Genomic DNA, 20,676 nt, shown 5'->3' with positions numbered 1-20,676 from the left:
GTTTTTGGCGAGGCACGATTTCCCTTTAAAATCTATTAGAATTGTTAGAGGGAGTCAGCAAACATGTGGACAAGGGGGATCCGGTGGACTTGGATTTCAGAAGGCCTCTAGCGAAGTCCCTCACCAAAGGCTCTTAAGGAAATTAAGCAGTTAGGGAATAAGAGGGAAGGTCCTCTCATGGATCAGTAACTGGTTAAAAGACAGGAAACAAAGGGTAGGAATAAATGGTCAGTTTTCAGACCAGGGAGAGGTAAAAAGTGGGGTCTCCCAAGGGTCTGTACTAGGACCAGTGCTGTTCAATACATCAATAAATGATCTGGAAAAAGGGGTAGAGAGTGAGGTGGCAGAGTTTGCAGATGATACAAAATTACACAGGATAGCTAAGTCTGAAGCAGACTGCAAAGAGTTACAAAGAGATCACACAAAACTGGGCAACAAAATGGGAGATGACATTCAATATTGATAAATGCAAAGTAATGCGCACTGGAAACATAATCCCAACTATACGTATAAAATGGTGGAGTCTAAGTTAGCTGCTACCACTCAAGAAAGATCTTGGAGTCATTGTGGATCATTCTCTGAAAACATCTGCTCAATGTGCAATGTTAGGAAGCACTAGGAAAGGGATAGATGGTTGCCCCATCTCAAAAAAAGACCTGTTAGAATTGGAAAAAGTACAGAGAAGGGCAACAAAAATAATCAGGGATATGGAGCAGCTTCCATACGAGGAGAGATTAAAAAGACTGCAACTGTTAAACTTGGAAAAGAGACGACTGAGGAGGGAGATGATAGAGGTCTATAAAATCATGACTGGTGGGGAGTAAGTGAATCAGGACGTGTTATTTACTCCTTCTCTTAACACAAGAGCCAGTGGTCACTCAATGAAATTACTAGGCTGCAGGTTTAAAACAATGATAAGGAAGTATTACTTCACGCAACACAGAGTAAATCTGTGGATGTTGTGGAGGCCAAAATTATAATGGAGTTAAAAAAAAAATTAGATACGTTCATGGAGGATTGATCCATCAACGGCTATCAGCCAAGATGGTCAGTGACACAACCCCATACTCTGGAAGCCCCTAAACCTCTGACTGCCAGATGCTGGAATTGGACAACAGGGGATGGATTCCTCAATCAGTTGTCCTATTCTGTTCATTCCCTCTGAACCCCCCGGCATTGGCCACTGTTGGAACACAGGATACTGGGCTAGATGGACCATTGGTCTGACCCAGTATGGCCATTATTATGTCCTTATGAGTGTGTGTGCTGCGCTCTTCCCCCAGGAGGAACTCCATACTGCGGGATGACATGTGCCGAGCTCTACGAGAAACTACCGCAGGGATATCGTATGGAGAAGCCCCGCAACTGTGATGACGAGGTGTAAGTGGGATCTGGCTGGCTGTATCTGTCCCGGCTGGGCCTGCTGGGACCAAGAAAACAGGCTGTGGCCATGGGGCACCAGCCACACATAGGAACCGGGGGCTCTTTGCATGGCATCTGTGTTTGCTTGGTGTCTTAGGGAACGGGCTACGTCACATGATGTAATCCCTGTGCACTAGGAACAGGAAAGCTGGCAGCCCCCCCACCCATGACCCATGGTAGGGCAGCCCACTGGGTTCCCTTGCCTTCATCCCTCCTACTGCAGCTTGCTTATACCTCAGCTGCTTGCCACCTTCCCTGCCAGTGCTTCCCCCATGTCCTGTCTGCACTGACACAGGTCCTGCTGTGCTCTCTCTCCTAGATATGAGCTGATGAAGCAGTGCTGGCGAGACCGCCCCTACGAGCGCCCGCCCTTCGCTCAGATCTCCATGCAACTTATTCGGATGCTGGAGGCCAGGAAGGTAGTCTGCTTGCGCCCCAGCGGGGCTGGCTTCAGCTCTATCCTTCCCTCAGGGCTGTATTCAGGCCCTGGGGCAGGGCTGCACCGAAGGGGGAGGCAAGGATGGTCTTAGGGGGCAGCCCCATCACAGTAACTGCCACTCCAGGGCTCTAATGAGCTTTTCCAGCAGCCAGAACCAGCTGGATTGCAGAGCTGCTGTAGCTCCTTTCCCTGGCCATGCCCCATGTTGGCAGCTGCTGGGCAATGATGTAAATCTGACTGTGCCACACAGGGAACTGCTCTGATGCTGGGGAAATCCAGGGGCTTGCAATCTCTTTCCTCAGAAGGGCATCGGGGAGCAGGGCTCTGAGCCCTGCCACATACCTGGGCCTCATCTCCAAGCCAGAGCTCAGGAAGCTTTGCAACGGGACACTCACAGCTGGATTAGGTGCGTAGCATGGGGACAGCCCTGCTCCGGAGGGACATGCTGTGGGGACAGTCCCACTCTGCCTGGTGCCCCATGCTGCCTGGGATTGGCAGGGAACACCAGCTCTACTCCCTGTTCTGAACCTAACCGAGCAAAGCCACAGCCCAGACCCAGACTGCAAGGGACTCTGGGGAGAACACTGCCCCCTCCTGGCTAAGAGAGGAGCAGCTCCAAGCCTTAGCTCAGGCCAAGGGGCACAAAGCCAAACCCCAGTCACAACCCTACCTGCTTCAGAGTAGCAGCCGTGTTAGTCTGTATTCGCAAAAAGAACGGGAGTACTTGTGGCACCTTAGAGACTAACACATTTATTTGAGCATAAGCTTTCGTGAGCTACAGCTTCAGTGGAATGCATCCGATGAAGTGAGCTGTAGCTCACGAAAGCTTATGCTCAAATAAATGTGTTAGTCTCTAAGGTGCCACAAGTCCTCCTTTTCTTTTAGCCCTACCTGCGTTCGGTTAGACATGGGAAATCACCAAGACAGCACTAGGAGCAGGCCAGGGTCCAGGGTCCTGATACCAGGACCAGGGTGTCCTGGGAACGTGAGTGCTGGGCAGGATGCTCTAACTCAGCCCCAGGCCTGACACTGTCTCTCCCCATCCAGGCCTATGTGAACATGGCCTTATTCGAGAACTTCACATACGCTGGCATCGACGCCACAGCGGAGGAGGCCTGAGGGCGAGTGGAGCACAGCATCGGGAGCCCTGTAAATAACACACACCTACTTGCCACAATTGGACACCAGCTGGCCTAGGCCAGGGGAGGGACACGGCCTCTGCCCCATGTGGGACATGCTGTAAATGGCCTGCTCGTGTGCAGACAAGAAAATGCCCCTTGTCCTGGAGCAGGAACTTGCCTGGGGGCAGTTTCTGGTTAACATGATACCCCCATACTCTGAAGCCAGGTTCCTGACTGAACGGCAGCTTCTGCCCCGCAGTCCACTCAGGCAGGACTGCCCTGCACTTGCTGCCCTCTCTGCCGGTCTCTGCAGTGCAACTCTGCACCAGTGGCAGGGCCAACCAATGGGCCAGGCTCTTCCTGTCTCATGCCCCTCCCCACTCTCCCAATCCTTGCTGCAGCCAGGTGCTGTGCGTGGCGGAGAACACAGGCAGGGAGGCCTATCTCCCCTTGAGCCCACGGACACTGGGGACTTCTCTGAAGCTAGAGGATGTGATACCAGCCCTTTGCTGCCCTACGAGAGGCACAAAGACTTGTCCTGGGTAAAGGACAGACTTGGAAACAGCCCCAAATGTAGAGCCACCGTCCCCACCTCCAGCCTTGGTGTTTCGTGTGTGGCTGCTTGGCTTCCCTTCTGCCTGTGGGCTCTCGGAACTGACTCACTGTGCAGCTGAACCTGGCTTGGCACCTTGCGGTCAGCGTACCTGCACGCAGAGCTGTGCAGACATTGCTCCCGGATGCTGGAGACCCTCTGGGAGAGGGCCGATTTGGTGAGTCCAAGAGGAAGGATTCCAGCGCTCACCTTCAGAACACCATGGAGGAGTAAAATATTCCAGGCTTGGCCACAGGCTCCTCTCTGACCTGCCAGAGACCAGTGGCTGCCACAACTTATGCTTTATAGTTAATAAAGGAAGTCCAAGGGACTGGCTGGCTCAGGAGTTTGGGGAAGGGGCCAGGGCCTTTCCTCTCTCGCTCGCTTTCATAGAAACACAGATTGTAAGTCTAGAAAGGACACTTAGATAGTCTAGTTTGACTTCCGCTAGGGGGGCGCTGGCTCAGGGAGCAGGGAATGGGATACTGGGTCTTGCACCACTGGTGCCTGTGTGTTCCCTGACCTGCCATAGGACGTCAGTGTCCTGGGCTGTCTCAGGAGCACGGAATTTTCCAGATCCGAGCATGGGCCTGTCGGTCCCAGAATCCTGGCTAGGGCATGGCTTATGCCTGGTTCTTCAGGGGCAAGCAAACTAAAGAAACCCTCCTTGCACGGGGATATTGGGCCATGCTGCAGAGCAATGGAATTCCCTCCTGACCTCTAAGGAGACAACTGGTCTCTGGTCCATTAGAATGGAGTCCCCTGAGTTCAGCTTTCTGGTGAGTGTCCACATTGTTGCTGATTGTCTAGTTTTCTTGCCCATTTCCAAGTCAGTTGTGGTATGTTCCTGCTGCCTGGCTGTCAGCGCAAAAGCCAGTTACAAAGTGTAATTTTAAAAAACTCATCCTGCAGCATGTGCGTGCTCTGAGTACATGCCCTGTGCTCTGGATGCGGGCAGCCAGGGAACCCAGAGCTGGGCTTGTTGGGCATGGGCTCTGGGTGGGGGCCGAGGAGGTGCAGCTGTATCCTGGTGCTCTGCAAGGGCCCTCGGGCTTTGCTCTCTCTCGCTCTCTAGGAAGATGGCGTGAAGCACGTGCCTGGTCTCACAGTCACTAGGCTTGGCCTTAGGCGCCTGGCGGGAACTCAGTAAGTTTGGAGGAAGCAGCAGCCTGGGGCTGGTGGCACCTGTCTGACCAGCTATCACCATCCTGCTGAGGCTGTACAGGTGGTAGATTCAGGATGTGTCAGGAGGGGATTTCTGTCCAGGCTGAGCTGATGTGAGGTGTGAAATCTCCCAGGGACTAAACCATGCAGCATTCCTCTATGAGCCAGAGCTGCCTTTCACCGGTGACATGCAGCAGCCTCATCGCCCTGCATTGTCTTGAGTTGTCAAGGAATGAATAGCTGAGAGGTGTGTGCACACATGCCCCCGACTGGGCTGGTGTATGCAAAGAGAAGGTCACACAATGGGTGTGTAGGGGGCAGCTAGTCCCAGAGTGCTGCCTGCAGAGGGACCCAGTGCACACCTTAGAAGCAGGAGTCCCTCCTGGGTGTGCCCCCTCCTTACCCACCATGCAGGGACTCAGGGTGTCTCGCAGCAGGGTTGTTTTTCCTTCCTATCCCGGCCTCCATTCTCTCCTGTAGCCGCAAGGGCAGGACATGCTGACTATCTGATAGGAACAGGTTCTATTGGTGCCGTCACTGTCAGCGGCTGAGCGGCCACAGCATGGTGGTTTGGGGGCTGGGGAAGTTGGGAGGATGGGGGTGGAAGGGGCCCGTCACCCAGGCTTCCTGCGGAGTGAGGCTGACATGTCTCAGATAAAGGCTGTGTGTCTCAGAGCTCCAGCAGCAAGCCAGGCCCAGAAAGAGAACAGCCCTGCCCCTGGATGCCCAGCTCTGCAGGGCAGGTGGCTGGAGCCCTGCGCTCTGACTGGCACTGAATGCTCGTTGTACAGAATGGGGTCCCAGCTGTGCCAAGGGCAGCCCCTTTTCTTGGTAGCTGGACTCCTGCTCAGCCTCCTCACTCCTGCTTTGAGCCCTGCTCCGGTGACATCTGAAGGTGGGTCCAAAGAGCCTCTGTCCTTCCTTAGCCCACCTTTGGGGAGGTGCTGTAGGGGGAGCGGGGAGGGCGTGCTCAGTCCCTTTTGGGTCTCTGCTGTCGGTGCATAGGCCATGGCCCGACGTGAGCCTAGGGAACAGTTGGTCTCTCATCCACCCTAGCCCAATTTGCCAGCACATAAAGCTGGCTTGACTACCTCCAGTTTCCTCTGCTTTGGGGCTGAGTAAAATGGGGTGTGGCCAAGGCCCTGCCACACCTGGCTCAGCCCTAGTTGTGAGTGGTTCCTTGAGGTCATGTGCAGCTGGGAGTAGGCAGATGGCTTCAACTTACAACTGGGACCAGGTGGATACTGTCTGGTTCAGGCAGGGACCCCAGGCTACAGGCCACTTTTGCAAACTCCCCTGGGTCTTGTGTTAAGCACAGTTCCCATGAGCCAAGATCCTGCAAATGCTCACAGCAGTGACTATCCTATGTGTGCACACTGCACATGCCTCTGGCCAATTGGTGAGTGCTGGTGATAGGGGTGCACTAGGGCCCCAGGGTTGGGGGGCACCCCAAGGTCCCTGGGAAGAGAGAGCACCTCTCTTTGCTCTTGACCACCTCCCTGCCTTTGAGTGGAGCTGTATCAAGCTTTGTGAGGTGGGGGGCGCTGTGTGGGTATCCCTATTCTGGAAAGAAATCCAGTGTGTCCTTAACCTGTGTTAGCTAAGCAGTTAAAATAACAGTGATGCCAGGCAAGTCAGCATTGTACGTGGGTGAACAGCGGGATATCTGCCCTCAGGCTTCCTGGAGGCTTCAGAATGCACTGCTTACCTGAGATAAAAGCTAAATTGCCATTTCTTCAACTATTTTCACCCAATTTAGCTAATCCAAATCACAACCCCACCTTTGCAGTATAGTGATACTGTGGGTGTGCATTGCACATGCATGTGGGGCAGAGGCTGGGACTGGGGGGGCCTCTCCACCTTTAAAAATGTCCCAGCTGACTCCATGCTAGGCTCTGTACTGTTCCTGCATCGTCTCTGTAGCCCCAGGCCCTGCGGGTCCCGTGTCACCGCCTGTCACTCTGGGGGCTGAGGAGGGAGAACTGGCCTAGGCAGGAGATGCTGCAGGGGCAGCGAAGGGCATTCTGGGACTGGGATAACCATTCCCAAGGAGCCTGCGGTTGTCGCAGAGGAGAGCTGGGCTCTGGTACGTAGGCAGGCTGAGAAATTATTTGAATACAAAACAAGGAAACAAAATGCCCCAAAACTTCATTCACACTGAGGTAAGGGTGCCTGGTGCCCTTCCACAACATGGAGTTCAGCTGAACTCAAACCGCTGAAAACCAAGAAATGGAACATGATGGTACATGCCACCCCAGCCAGGTCACCTTAATGCTGGTGGCCTGGGAGCTCCTTCAGCCAGCTGGCTTCCTGGGACATTGTCTATGGCCAATTGGCCCCTGGAGGAGGGAGAGTGTCTCTGGCTGAATGGTGGGCTCCTGGAGGGGGGATGTCTCTAGCTGGAGAGTGGGCTTCCCTGGTGGGGGGTCTCTGGCTGGCTCGTGAGGAGCTCCTAGGGGGATCTCAGCTGGCTGGTGCACTCCTGGGGGAATGGGGGGTGTCTCCAGCTGGACGGTGGGCTCCCTGGGGGTAGGGTAGGGGTTGTCTTTGGCCAGCTCCCTGGGGGACCAAACCCTTGCTGAGCTGCGGAAACTCCTGATGCTTCCTGTGCAAGCCCAAGTCCCAGGCTCCTCCCACTCTAGCACCAGGGCACCCCTCACTGAACTTCTCTCTAGGTAAGTCCTGGCACTGGCTCACTGATTGGGACATAGATGCCCAGGGACTATGGCAGCAATTACCTGTGCAAACCTGGGGACAACATGGGGTGGGGGTCTAAGCAGTTGTGAGCCTGATGGCAGCAGGGATGAATGCCCTCAGCAGCCAGCTCCCTGAGCCCTGCATGGTGCAGCACTTCCTACTTCTTTGTCACCTGCATTGTCTCCTTCCCCCCGCACCCAACTTCCCTGTGTGGTGCCCAGGCCTGGCCCTGCTCTGCTCCCACTCCAGGGAGGAGTCCGGAAGCCCCAGGCCTTCCTGCTAGTCTGCTCTATCAAGGAGCTGCTGCTGCAGAGCTGCTGTGTCTGTCCTGGGAGCGCATGGACCTGCTTCTCCTTATCTCACTTCCTCACACTTTTCTGCAGTGAATGCTATCGCCCAGCATGAGACAGGGTGTGCTTCCCGCTGCACTGGCCTGAGCCACATGCCAACCACAGGGCTATTTTGGGATGTTTGTACCCAAATGACCCGCCCCTCCCTACACCATAGCCTGGGCGGGGGGATGGACTCAGATCCTGATGGCCCATGGCACTCAGTTTGTGAGGCTGATCAGAACAGGGAGCAGACCTCATGAGCCCACTGGACGCTGGTGAAAGGTCTGCTTGGGTGGGCCACGTTCTGCAGCCATGGTGTGAGCCTGGTGAGACTGGCGGGTTCTTACCTGTTATGCTGCCAGGCCTCCCAAAGAGCTTTTGCCAGCTGGCCAGCATGGGAGGCTGATGGCCACCTGGGGGAAAGGGAGTTTCTGTGGCTGAATCCCAGCTCTGACTCTCCCCTGCCCTGTCCCTTGCGTGCATCTCCCAGTCCACCCCTCGCCCCAGGGCAGCATTGGTAGCCCCTTTGCACAGGCCTAAATGGTGACAGATGGTGGAAGGCAGGACTCCCATAGGCTCCCCATCTAACTGCATGGGATGGGGGTGAGGCACACCTACCTCTGGGGGCTGAGCCGGGGAAGTACATGTGAGCCCTGGGCTAGAGTGAGGGGGCTTTCCTAATACAATATCAAAAACCAATAGCACGTTTTTCTATCCTGTGCCCATCACTGTGGCACCTGAGCACTTGCAAGGATATTAAAGTCCTGACTCTCTGGAGCAGTAGGGCTGCCACATGTGGCTCTGGTGACACAAAGCAGCAAATTCCCCTGCATGGGGGAAATCGCAGCTGGCCCAGCGCTGTCATGTGACTGCTCTGCCTCGCCTGTCCCCTCAGCATAACGGTGTGGTCAGGGAAAAGGGGTGGGGCCCAGACTGCTCTGGCAACTGGTTGATCTGCAGTTACTGGAATGGGTCCTGGGTGCTGCTGGCAGCTGGCACAGGACACAGCAACCTGGTTGCTCTAATTTGCCCTGAGACCAGGCCAGTGCATGGCAACTGCACGAATGGGGCACCGTGCTTCCGGACTCTCGTCTTCTGGTGGCACTTTGACTGTACTATGGAGCAGCCTCTCCAGGCCCCTCCCCACTAAACAGCTCTCTCCTCCATGCAGATGTGGCTCTCCTGGGAGAGGTTTCTGAGACCATTCGCTGCTTCTCCCGATCTTTTGAAGACCTCACCTGTTTCTGGGATGAGGAGGAGGCAGAGCGTGGTAACCACACGTACCGCTTCTACTACACCTACAATGGGTAGGTCAGGACTCACAGGCCCTGGAATCCCGGCCCTGGCCTCTCCCTCCCCAAGGACCGGGCTGGCTGCCCTGTGCCCTAAGCAGACACCTGACTGCCAGCAGCTCCCATATGCCTCAGCCCTCCTTAACTCCTGGTGGTTTGCTTAAAGATGCTGCACTCCTCATCTCCCCGGCACGGCTCCGGGTGGAGCACTTTGCCCTCTGCAGCAGTCTTGGCCTTTCACTGGTTTCCAGAGCCTGGGAATTGGCTTCCTGCTGCAGTGTGTTCTTGGCAGCCAGGTGGGGAAACGCAACCCCCTTCCGTCAGTACTTCTGTGCTCGCCCCCACCATAGTGCCTGCGTGCCTGGTGGTCTGGTTTAACCCTCAGCCCCCACAGCCAGGCAGGGCCATTGGCCCCTTGGTACAGCTGGGAGCAGGGACTCGAATGCCAGTTGCCTAAGCTCTAGGTTAGTGCCCTGGCCACTTGCCCATTGACTCCCTGCTGCCTGGGCCCCAAGGGGCAGAGAACCTGCTTCGGGGGGGGGGGGGGGGAGCAACCTCCCTTCCTGTGCTGCCCACCGGAAGCCTCGCCCTTGCAGGGGTGGGGGGGTTGGTGGGCGGTCAATGTCATGGCCTGCCACAAAGGGCTCTGCTGCTGGTCCTAGGGTTGCCAGGTGTCCAGTTTTCGACCAGAACATCCGGTTGAAAAGCTAACCTGGCAGCATTAAAGCTGGGTGGCCACAGTAGCCACTGGCTCCATCCCATCCCAGCACCTGCACGCAGCAGCTCCCTCTGGCCTGGTCTACCCCTGCCTGAAGGCTCCACCCTCTGCAGCAGGACAAACTGCATGGGGGACCCCCGCTCCCCTCTGGGCCCTGCCCCTGGGCTGTGGCTGCTCCTCACCTTCTCCCAGCAGTCAGAGGTGGCTCTGGGCACCCCGCTCCTGCCTCATTCTGCAAGAACCCAAGCTTCCTGGTTGCAGTTGACTCCAGTTATGAGCTCCAGGTAGAAATCAGCCCTGTGCTTGCATTGCTCAGTCTGCTGAAAGCTTTAGCAATGCTCAGAGCAAAACCGCAAGGATGGTGGCTTTCTACTAGCAGGTGAGAGAGGAGAGAGCATGCACGCACACTCTACCTACTTACTCTCACGCACCATGGGTTTGCTCTTTCAAGTGCTAAGTGCAGAACGGTATATGCAAAAATAATAATACAAAAATCACCTGCAATGATCTCAATTGCAGTTATCACGATCAAGCATGCAAATTGGTTATTTGAACATGCAACTGCCATAATTTTGTGTGCCTTTTTTGCACACAAAACTGTGCCGAAAATTGTGCGTGTGTGTAATGGACTATCCTGCCTGTGTGTGAATGATCTTGCTCTGTCAGGCCCCTCCATTCTAAGGCTGATCCCAGCCCAGTGTTCACTACACAGCTGATCGGATGCCAGCAGTCTGGGAGTTCAGAACTCCCCTCTGTGGGGTTCTGTTTTTCACTTCAATATTGGCCACCCAGGTGAAGGGACAAGGCCCTGAGCCCAGGGGTGAGTTGTCTGCAAGCTGCCTTCTCACAGACAGGCCAAGGGGCATGTTCAAGGCCAGGCCGGAGGCTCCAGTGCACTAGGTTAGGCTGCTAGGCCCATCTCCTAGCAGGGTGATGGCTTGGCGTGGTGCAAGGACCAAACCATGCAGTCAATGGGCTCCATTTACAGGGCTCCGTCCAGGAGACCCTGGGCAGGGAGCAGCTTCTGGGCCTCTGAACAATCCAACTCCCCCCGCCCCAGCCCCTCGCTATGGGAACCGAACAACTCTCCCCACCCCAGCCCAGCCCCTCGCTTCGGGGACTATCCTCTCCCCACCCCAGCCCCTTGCTGTGGGGACTGTGCCCTGATCGGGCAGGCTCCACATCCGCTCCTCCCAGCCTGGCTCTGCATCAGCAGGTGAGTCCTGGGGGGGCGATGGAGACTGAGCAGGGGCGGAGGAGAGGTGGGGCAGGGGTGTTTGGTTTTCAGCAACTGGAAAGTTGGCAACCCCACTGGGACCCAGTTCCCCCGGCCTGGCCACGAGGCTGGGGCTGCCCAAGGGGGAGGAAGGGGAACCTGGTGAAGCGCCTCCTGAGGCCTGTGTGGGCCACGACCTCGCGCCCTGACTGCCCTGCTCCCCAGGGAGACGGCCAAGGAGTGTGTGCTGGTTCTGCAGAGACGGAGCGGTGGTGGCAGCCGTTACGTCTGCATCTTCCCCAGCAGCCATGAGGTGCGGCTCTTCACCCAGCTCTGCCTCCGTGTGCTAGACACACCCAGCAACCAGACCAAGTACTCCCGGGAAGTCGCCGTAGAGACGGTCGGTGAGTGCGGGCCTCCGCTTTCTGCCTGCGACGCACAGGGAGCCCTGCCCCTGCCCCACCCCTACATCATGGTCATGCATCAGAGCTGGCACAGCCGATTCTCCAGTGCTTTGCTCTTTCCAGGGGCCATGTGGTGAAGGGTTTACTGCTGTGGGGTAGCCCTGGCCCTGTCCTCCCCCCACTGCCACCTTTTTTCTGATGCTGGCAGGTCGTTGGGCCTATGGGGCAAAGTGGTGTTTCCCAGCATCTCCATTTTGTGCTGCCCAGGAAGGAGAGCTGCCATTACCTAATGATGTTCATACCACACTTTGAGAGCAGCAATGACCCTCACCCCGCTGCCGAGGTCTCAAGTCACCCTGGTGTAGCATGCTGCCCCCCTCCCAGTCAGGCCAGAGCATGGCACAGAAGCAGCCCTTGCTGTTCAGGAGGACACCCTCTTCCTGCCCAAAGAGAAGGGAAACCCATCCACATGGTTCCTGTCAGGCCCCTGCAGTGTTTGACTTCACCTTTCTGCAGAGAGATGGACAAGTCCTGGCTTGCTCAGTCCCAGCTCTGAGGCTTGCTCCATGCAGCTCTTCTTCCAGCACTTGGTTGAGCATCATCTGCCAGTGCGGGACTATACTGTCTGCCCCTCAACCACCTCAGTAATGGAGAGGCAGCCTAGCCGCAAGCCCAAGTACCACTAGACCCTGCTCCAATCCCAGGCACTGGCTGCTAGCAGTACCCAGCTCTTCATGCAAGTGACAGTGTGTCCTGGCACAGCCAAGCCCTGTGCCCAAACAACGCCTATCCCTGGCGTCACACAGTTGTTATTACAGTAGGGCCTCAGGGCCAAGCTGCATGGGTGGGTTACTTACAAACTGCTGCTGCTGCATGCTGCTAGCCTGGCCTTGGAGCTGTGGCAATGCCCCTGAGCCTGTTGCAGAGGCTGTAAGCTTTGGCACTTTCCTTCCAGGGCTCATTGCTCCCCCTGTGAATATAACGGCCACCTGGGCTGGGGCAGCTGGGGCACTGCAGGTGAGCTGGGAACCCCCAGCTACTGAATACACTGAGCTCTTCATCTATGAGATCCTCTACTGCATTGTGGGCTCCATGGAACCATCCTGCCGGGTAAGGCTGTGTTCCTCCCCCCATGTCCAGCTGTAACATACCCCACGGGCTGTGGGTAACACTGTGTTCCTCCCCCCATGTCCAGCTGTAACATACCCCACGGGCTGTGGGTAACACTGTGTTCCTCCCCCCATGTCCAGCTGTAACATACCCCACGGGCTGTAGGTAACACTGTGTTCCTCCCTTCTTGGCTGGCTGTAACATATCCCACAGGCTGTAAGTAACACCGTGTTCCTCTTGCCCTGGCCGGCTGTAACATACCCAATGGGCTGTGGGTGACACGGTGTTCCTCCCTTCTTGGCCAGCTGTAACATACCCATGGGCTGTGAATATTGCTGTGTTCCTCCCGCCATGGCCAGTTGTAACCAGAGGCGGATTTACCATGAAACAAACAGTGTGGTGGCACAGGCCTCCCGATGACAGGGGGCCCCCATAATGCAGGAGAGATCTCATCTGACAACCTGCCTTTGAGTCCTGGACAACAGTGCAGCAGGATTTAGACTGCCTGCATTTTGTGGCTGGTGGACGCCATTCCTGGAAGCAGCCAGCGGCTGCCCCTGGCAGGGGTGGAGGGAGGCGGCTCTGTGCGCTGCCCCCGCCCCAGACAGTGCACGGAGACCCGCGGCCCCTCCTCCCCCCAAGGGGCACACAGAGATGTGCCAGCAGCAGGGCTAAGGCAGCTCCCTGCCTGCGGTGCCTCCCTCCCTCTGTGCCACACCACTACCGGAAGTGGTCAGCATGTCCCTGCAGCCCCTGGGGAGGGGGATGTCCCTGTGCATTGCCCCTGCCCCTAGCGCCAACTCTGCAGCTCTCATAGGCTGGGAACCATGGCCAATGGGAGGTGCGGGGGTGGCACCTGCGGACAGCGGTGTGCAGAGACCCCCTGGCCTTCCCCCACACCTAGGAGCTGCTGCCAGAGGGGTATGCCGGTTGCTTTGGGAGCTGTGCCACCCAAGGTAAGTGCCACTCCCCTGACCCCTCCTGCACCTCAACCCCCTGCCCTAGCCCAGAGCCTACACCCCGCACCCAAACTTCATCCCAGAGCCTGCACCCCTCACCCCAACCCCCTGCTCCAGCCCAGAGCCTGCACCCAGCACCAAACTCCCTCCCAGAGCCTGACCCCCACATCGCCTCCTGCACCCCAACCCCCTGCTCAATCAAGGTACCTCACTTTATTTTCATTTACTTCCTATTACTTATAATATAAGAGGAACATGAAGAAAAAAAGAATGAAAAACTGGGGGAAGGGATGGGGGAGATAAGAGAGGATGTTCTTTTTCTTGGCTGGGTCCCGAGGGGTGGGGGCCCAAAAATGAAGCTGCGCACAGGGCCCCACTAACTCTAAATCCGCCACTGGCTGTAACATACCCCATGGGCTGTAGATAATGCTGTTTCCCCTCCCTTGTCCGGCTTTGAGAGGCCCCACGGACTGTGGGTAACTCTGATGAACCTTCATGCCATTCTACCTGCAATTCCCAATCCCAGCCTGGCAGCTGCAGTCATCTCATTTCCTGCCCTAGATGGGCATGTGCCATATAATGGGGTCATTGGAAATGCAGCAAGACTCCTGCAGAGGAGGATGTGACTCTGAGTCATCTCTCTGGTGCTGCCCCAGACCCTTGGGGCTCAGGGGCTGAGAGGTTTGGGGGGGCATCTTGTTAGAGGCAAGGACAGTGTATGTGGTGGTTGAAGCAGCTCCCATGTTCTCCTCCTTACCCAGTCTGGTCCCTCTCCTATAGAAGCAGGTGTACAGTACCAGGGCATGTGTCCTCCACACCCTGCAGCCTGGGGCCAAGTACCACATCCGGATCCGCACCAAGCCAGATGGCTTGTCCCTGGATGGATTCTGGGGCCCCTGGTCTCAGGCAGTGGCTGCTGAAATACCCCGCTCCTCAGGTGAGTGACTCCTGGACAGAAGGGGTTTGGCTGTGAGATCCACACACAGCATCTCCCCAGTCCTGCCTGGTAACACACAGCCCATGCAGGAGCCAGGGTGGGGGCTGAGAGTGTCACTTCAACTCTGCTCACCCATCAAGGGCTCCTTGAACTGCCACAATTACCCATCTCTGAAGGCTTCTGAGGAACATCAAAGCCAAAGGGAGAGAAGACAGGGTTTGGTGGGACCTGCGGGAGATGGCACCTGGGGGCTTGGGCACAAGGGGGCCCACTGCCTAGAGCCCAGCTCTGTAGGGCCCTGCCTGCAGGATCTCAGACATCCAATAAACTATAAACTGGGATCCTTGCTCCTGTGGCCCAGCCCTGTCTGCTTGAAGCTCACTTGCTCTCTCCTGCCCAGGGGAGATCGGGCTGCGCTGTTTCACCCCCGACCTGCAGTGGGTGCGGTGTGAGTGGACCTGGGATCCTGCAGATTCCAACAGCTCCCACAGCCTCTTCTATCGGTCCCAAGGGAGCAGTGATGCCTCCAGGTGACAGTGCCCAGGACATTCTACTCGTGTGCGAGGTGGGGAAGTGCTGCAGCTGTTCTGGGATCGACTTTCAGATGCACAGATGCCGTGCCGTCCTAGGAGCAGAGCTTGCTATGTTGGATAGCACTGCAAATCCCATGCAGCCAGGGCCTTCCCTTCCCCCCACTGGTGCCTGTGCTCTGCAGGCCCCAGAGGTTCCCAGACTGAGGGGATTCTCTGTCCTGCCCATTCCCTGCTTTGCTCAGGAGCAGAGATGGAGGCTGTGCCATGGGATGGGCACATGCCATTCTTTCTGTGCTGTGCACTGAGTGCCAGAAATTGGCTGGTCATCAAAGGCAGCCCCTGGGGAGCAAGGACAGACCCTCAGGGAGCAGGGGGAGGCTCAAGCCATGGGGAGAGAGCCCAGGAGGCCAGAGGTGCTTGTGGGCAAGGTTGAGGCAGTGGCCACCTGATGGTGACATTTGGGCCCTCATAGACAGGGCGGGTTTGTTACCCTGTGGGGGGGAGGAGAGGGGCAGGGTGATTCGGGTGAGGGTGGTGACAGGAGTCTGGCTGCAGAGGGACAGGTCAGTGAAGGGGTGGCTATGGCTGCCAGAGGGATCGGGAAGCAGACGTCTCAGCTGGACTCATGCGCGCCCTGCTTCCTCCCCAGAGACCAGGCTTGGCAGCCTTGTCAGGAGCACAGCGCAGGGCCCCAGAGCACCCACGCCTGCATGTTCCAGCCCAGGAATGACAGCGACATCTTCATCTTGGTGAATGTCTCTCGGGGGCACCTCGAACCAGTCCTCAGCTATTTTGGGGAGCCATTCCGGATGTACCAGGCCGGTGAGAACCCGCTGACTCCCTGTCCTGTCTCCTCTCCAGGTTTCCTGCCCATGGTTGCACAAGCCTGTGTCCTGTGAGGGTCTTGACTGCAGCACTGCGGGGTGCTACCCAGGGAGCCCCCACCCTGGTACTGCAGCAGGAGTGTCTGTCCTGTCCTGTCTGGGCAGAGACGGGGTCAGTGCAGGTGGAATGTGGGGACTGGGCTACGCGAGGGACTCTCCATTTGCCCAGTTGTGCTAACATGTGCTCCTTGCTCCAACTGCAGTGCTCACCAGACCCCCAAGGGTCTTGCAGGCCAGCATCAGCAGTGGACAGCTGAGGCTGCAGTGGGACCTACCACAGGAGGAATTGGCAGAGTACATGGTGTATCAGATCCGCTACTCGGTGGAGAACAGCCTGGACTGGAAGGTAACTGGGGACTGCCCCCCACTGCAGGAGAGGTTGCCATGGGGACTGGCACCCTCCTCACCTCCACAGAGAAGGTCTCCTTGGGAACAGGCACCCCCCACAGGGGAGGTCTCCCTGGGTACAAGCACATCCCTTACCCTGCAGGAAAGGTTTGCCTGGGGACTGGCACACCCCCCAACCCAGCAACCTCCCACAGCAGGGGAGGGCTCTGTGGGAGCTGGTGCACCCCTCCCCTGGAGATGCTCCAATGCCATGGAGAGGGGTCCAGGAAAAAGGTGCCAAATCCAATAGAACTTGGCCCGCCCTTTGTCTGCCCCTCCCCAGTCACCATCAGCTCTAATCCCAGGGTCAGCACAGGGCCTGTGGAGCCCAGCGAAGCATCTCTTGTCTCACCCCATGTTCCCAGGTTGTAACCCAACTTTCCCTGGTTAGGTCCTGCAGATCCAGCATGCGGCCAACAGTGAGACCCTGGACCTGCGTGCTGGCCCTGGCTACCTCCTCCAGGTGCGAGCCAAGCCCAATGGGCAGCAGCTCCAAGGGTTCTGGAGTGCCTGGTCAGAGACCATCATGGTGGAGGCCCCATCTGGAGCAGGTATGGGCCAGTGCTCCTGATGGGGATGGACCTGAGTGAGGAGGGGGGTCTGCAGCTGGCTGAGGTGAGGGGCACTAGGGGCTGAGGCAATGGGTGGGAGGCGCTGTCATAGATTCACAGGGGCTGTGCTAGACCGCAGCCTTTAACAGTCTCCACAGAGTTGCATTAGCGTGGGTCACACTGTTCCACAAAGGTGAGCCATACAACCCCAGTGACTCTGGGACTGGGCCTTTGGCCGCCAGCATCCCGTGTCTCCCCATGAGCTCTGCCCAGCGAGTCTGACTGAGGAACACTTTTCATCCCTTTGGGGATCAGTGAATGTCAGTCGGCATTTGCAGTGATGCCAAGTAACCTGTCTCAGACCAGGGCAGTATTTAACAGCCAGCTGGAATGCAGTTGGGGATTTCTTAGATTAGCATAGGGAGCAAAGATTAAGACCGAGTTCAGACTGGTCCAGCTGTTGTCAAACTTTTTGAGCTGAGCCCTCCTTTGAGTTACAATTTTGGGGTGCGCCCCCCCAACCAGACAAAAATAGACACAATCCTTGCCTCCCCCCCTCAGGTTTTTAGGGTGCGGGAAGGTGTGCAGTCTTTGGGGGTGGAGGCTGCCAGGAGCGGAAATTGGGTTAGCCATGGCAGATGTTGACACTGACCCACAGACTGGATGCCCCACTGAGGTGAGCCAGAGGGTGAAGGTGGTGCTCTCTTCCCTGGCGTCGCTGCTCACCCCCCCAAAAAAAACATTCCTCTGCACCGCCCTGGGAGGGCATGCCCCACAGTTTGAAAACCTCTGGACTGGCCAGTGCAGGGGTTCCCCTAGCCAAGGTGCTGTAGAATCCATATTTTTCCTCTCTCTTGCTGAGTCCCAGAGGAGAGCTGCTCTGTGTATGTGAACCCTGTTCTTATCCCAGGCCCCTGACCCCTCCAGTCCGTTGTCCTTGTGCTGCAAACATGCCAAGTGCAGCTGTTCAGCCTGCCAGGCTTTCCCATTGAGTGTTAATGCTCGGCCATTGGAGTTCCTACTATCTTTTCCGGATGCTCCATTGGTACAGAATCTCAGAAATGTAGGGCTGGAAGGGACCTCAAGAGGTCATCAAGTCTAGCCCCTGCATTGAGGCTGGACCAAGTAAACCTACACCATCCTGACAACTGTTTGTCCAGCCAATTCTTCAAACCTCCAATGATGGGGATTCCACAACCTCCCTTGCAAGCCTATTCCCCAGCTTAACTACCCTTAGAGTTAGAAAGATTTTCCTAATATCTAACCTAAATCTCCTTTTAAGTCCATTACTACTTCTCCTACTTTCAGTGGCCAGGAGAACAGTTGAACTCATGCTCTTTCAAACAACCCTTAACATACTGAATGACTGTTCTCTAGTCCCGGTCCCCCCCCCGTCTGCTTTTCTCCAGACTAAACGTCCCCAGTTTTTTAACCTTTCCTCAGAGGTCAGGGTTTTAAAGCCTTGTATAATTTTTGGTGCTCGCCGCTGGACTTTCTCCAGTTTATCCACATCTTTCCTAAGGTGCGTTGCCCAGAACTGGACACAAGACTCCAGCTGAGGCCTCATCAGTGCCAAGTAGAGTGGGACAGTTCCCTCCTGTGTCATTTATATGACACTCCTCTTCATACTCCCCAGAACATTAGCCTTTTTTGCAACTGCATCACATTGTGGCTCATATTCAATTTGTGATCCGCTACAAGCCCCAGATTCTTTGCAGCAGCACTACCACCTAGCCAGTTAGCCCCCATTTTGTAGTTGTGCACTTGATTTTATCTTCCTAAGTGTAGTACATTGCACTTGAGAGAGACAAGGTATGTGAGACAATATCTTTTATTGGACCATCTTCTGTTGGTGGAAGGGACAGGTTTTCAAGCTTCATGGAGGCCTTCCTCAAGTCTGGAGAAGGTAACCAGAGTGTCCAAGTAAAATATGAGGTGGGACAGATTAAGTATAAAGGGCTCAAACATGCTATAAGAGGCCTCTTAAAATGAAATGGGCACTAAGGGTTAGCAGGCAGTAGGGTGTGCTACAAATTGCTGTAATGAGCCATACACCAGCGTCTCTGTTAAGTCCATGGTTTTTAGTGTCCAGCAGAGTTATGAATTTAAGTTCCCAAGATTGTCTTTTAAAGGTGTTCTGCAGCTTTCCTCTGCAGGCGAGCACTGAGAGGTCAGCTGTGGAGTGATCGCTTTGTGAAGAATGTTCACTTCTGGGTGATAAGAGTATTTTTGTCTTTTATCATTTTTGAGAGCATAGCGATTGTCAGGTTTCACCCACATAGTTGTTGTTGGGCATTTGATGCACTGGATGGGGTACACCCCATGTAGGACCCATGGATCTTGAAAGGTGTGTTTTGAGGGGTATTGATCATTGTCGTGGAAATATGTCTGCGGGTTTGGCATCAGTTCTGGTAGGGACTAGTGCCACTTAAGAGTCGGTGCGTCCTGGACAACGAGGAGCTTGCTTCTCATGATGCACTTGGCAAAGATGAGGCTGAAGGTCAGAAGAGGGTTCCCATCAAGTATGGGTTGTAACTGTTTGATGATACATCATGGGCCCAATGTGGGGTGGCTGGGGACACAGTCAGTAAGTGTGTGTGTTTTTGTTTGTTTTTCTATATTGAAACAGGTTCTCTTCGGGTATTTGGATGGCCCATTGCACAATGCAATCTACTTTTCTGATGTATTGTCCTTGCTTAGTGAAGGCGGTTTTAAGGGTGTTTAGGTGTGTATCCTTGACTTGCTCTTTGGAGTAAATCCTTTACTGAATTTCATCTTGTTGATTTCAGACCAATTCTCTAATTTGTCATGGTCGTTTTGAATTCTAATCCTGTCATTTGAAGTGCTAACAATCCCTCCCAGCTTGGTATCATCTGCACATTTTGTAAGCGTACTTTCTACTTCATTATCTAAGTCATTAATGTAACTATTGAATAGTACCAGACCCAGGACAGACCTCTTTCTAATTATAAGGGTAGTTAAATTCTAAAATAGGGAGGATGTGGAATCCCCATCACTGGAGGCTTTTAAGAACAGGTTGGACAAACACCTGCCAAGGATGGTCCATCAGGACAGTTGGGTGACTGGCTGTGGCTTGAGCAGGCACAGGGTGGAGCAGGAGCTGAAGCAGGAACAAATACAGTCTGGAGCAGGAGTAGTCTAGCAGGCAGCATCCCCAGCAAGGTAGTGATGTTGAGCAGACTGAAGTGGCTGCTTTCACTAGATACCTGCCTTGGTGTCACCTGGTTAGACCCTTGCTTGTGAATTAACTGGACCCTTAGGACTGACAAGTAATTATCTCAAATGTCATATCAGGCTCAGAGCCATCAGGCTCAGAACACTCATTACATGATCTAGGTTTAATTGGTCCCCTCTCAGCACAAGGGGCAGGATTAAATGACCTCCTGAGCCAGCCCCACATTTCTATTTCAGCAACCTCTCTCTAACGTCACAGATGTGGGATCCAGGCAGGCAGCACCCCTCCTGGTGCCTCAGGTTAGGTCAGCTGGTGGATGCCTCTGTGTTGATATGTGTTGATCCCAGCCAGTTCTTGAGGACACATTTATACCACCCCAGAAAGCTACATGACCCAAACACCTCATATCTCCCTCTGTGCCAAGGAAGCGCTTTAATCCCTTTGGACCCAGCGCATCACAAGACAAAGTCTGATGGGTCACCTGAGACACACATTGCTCATAACAACAGTAGAGACAATTCCTATTTTCATCACAGGCAGCAAGGACACTGGGGAGCCCGATGCATTCACTGCTCCCTTCTCTGTCCCCGGCTGGATAATACTGAGCCTCACCATCACATTGCTCTTCTTCGTGGGACTCCTGGGGTTGAGGTGCTCTTTTCCTTCTGTGTACAGGTAACTGACCCCTCCCCCTGCTGGGGTACAGGTAACTGTCCCCCTGC

At 55.4% G+C, this 20,676-nt stretch overlaps 2 protein-coding genes and 1 long non-coding RNA gene across 14 annotated transcripts in view; 2 read left to right on the top strand and 1 right to left on the bottom strand.

The window, feature by feature from the left end:
* Nucleotides 1-3,903, top strand: part of TIE1 (tyrosine kinase with immunoglobulin like and EGF like domains 1) — a 46,447-nt gene extending 42,544 nt beyond the window's left edge. For both annotated transcript variants that reach the window (XM_038414548.2, XM_038414545.2), the window contains 3 exons: nucleotides 1,284-1,380; nucleotides 1,742-1,841; nucleotides 2,909-3,903. In XM_038414548.2, coding sequence (XP_038270476.1) covers nucleotides 1,284-1,380; nucleotides 1,742-1,841; nucleotides 2,909-2,980 — 269 coding nt within the window. In that variant the 3' untranslated portion in view covers nucleotides 2,981-3,903. The remainder of the gene's footprint in view (nucleotides 1-1,283; nucleotides 1,381-1,741; nucleotides 1,842-2,908) is intronic.
* Nucleotides 3,904-5,028: 1,125 nt separating this feature from the next.
* MPL (MPL proto-oncogene, thrombopoietin receptor) overlaps nucleotides 5,029-20,676 on the top strand; it is an 18,983-nt gene continuing 3,335 nt past the window's right edge. Inside the window, exons 1-10 of one of the 11 annotated variants that reach the window (XM_038414162.2) lie at nucleotides 5,029-5,633; nucleotides 8,939-9,074; nucleotides 11,219-11,397; nucleotides 12,353-12,507; nucleotides 14,247-14,403; nucleotides 14,804-14,933; nucleotides 15,586-15,758; nucleotides 16,024-16,166; nucleotides 16,599-16,758; nucleotides 20,491-20,629. In XM_038414162.2, the coding sequence (XP_038270090.2) occupies nucleotides 5,333-5,633; nucleotides 8,939-9,074; nucleotides 11,219-11,397; nucleotides 12,353-12,507; nucleotides 14,247-14,403; nucleotides 14,804-14,933; nucleotides 15,586-15,758; nucleotides 16,024-16,166; nucleotides 16,599-16,758; nucleotides 20,491-20,629 (1,673 nt within the window). In that variant the 5' untranslated portion in view covers nucleotides 5,029-5,332. Of the gene's footprint in view, nucleotides 5,634-5,909; nucleotides 6,138-8,938; nucleotides 9,075-11,218; nucleotides 11,398-12,352; nucleotides 12,508-14,246; nucleotides 14,404-14,803; nucleotides 14,934-15,585; nucleotides 15,759-16,023; nucleotides 16,167-16,598; nucleotides 16,759-20,490; nucleotides 20,630-20,676 lie in introns of those variants that run through there. The other 10 variants (XM_043491267.1, XM_043491266.1, XM_043491265.1 and 7 more) reach the window with 10 other exon arrangements.
* LOC122455596 overlaps nucleotides 15,471-20,676 on the bottom strand; it is a 25,366-nt gene continuing 20,160 nt past the window's right edge. The window contains exon 3 of the long non-coding RNA XR_006273912.1: nucleotides 15,471-15,481. This is a non-coding gene — a long non-coding RNA (uncharacterized LOC122455596). The remainder of the gene's footprint in view (nucleotides 15,482-20,676) is intronic.

The sequence above is a fragment of the Dermochelys coriacea genome, chromosome 8 (genome assembly GCF_009764565.3).
Source record: "Dermochelys coriacea isolate rDerCor1 chromosome 8, rDerCor1.pri.v4, whole genome shotgun sequence".
NCBI lineage: Eukaryota > Metazoa > Chordata > Testudines > Dermochelyidae > Dermochelys > Dermochelys coriacea.
This window is presented reverse-complemented; position numbering and strand designations above follow the sequence as displayed.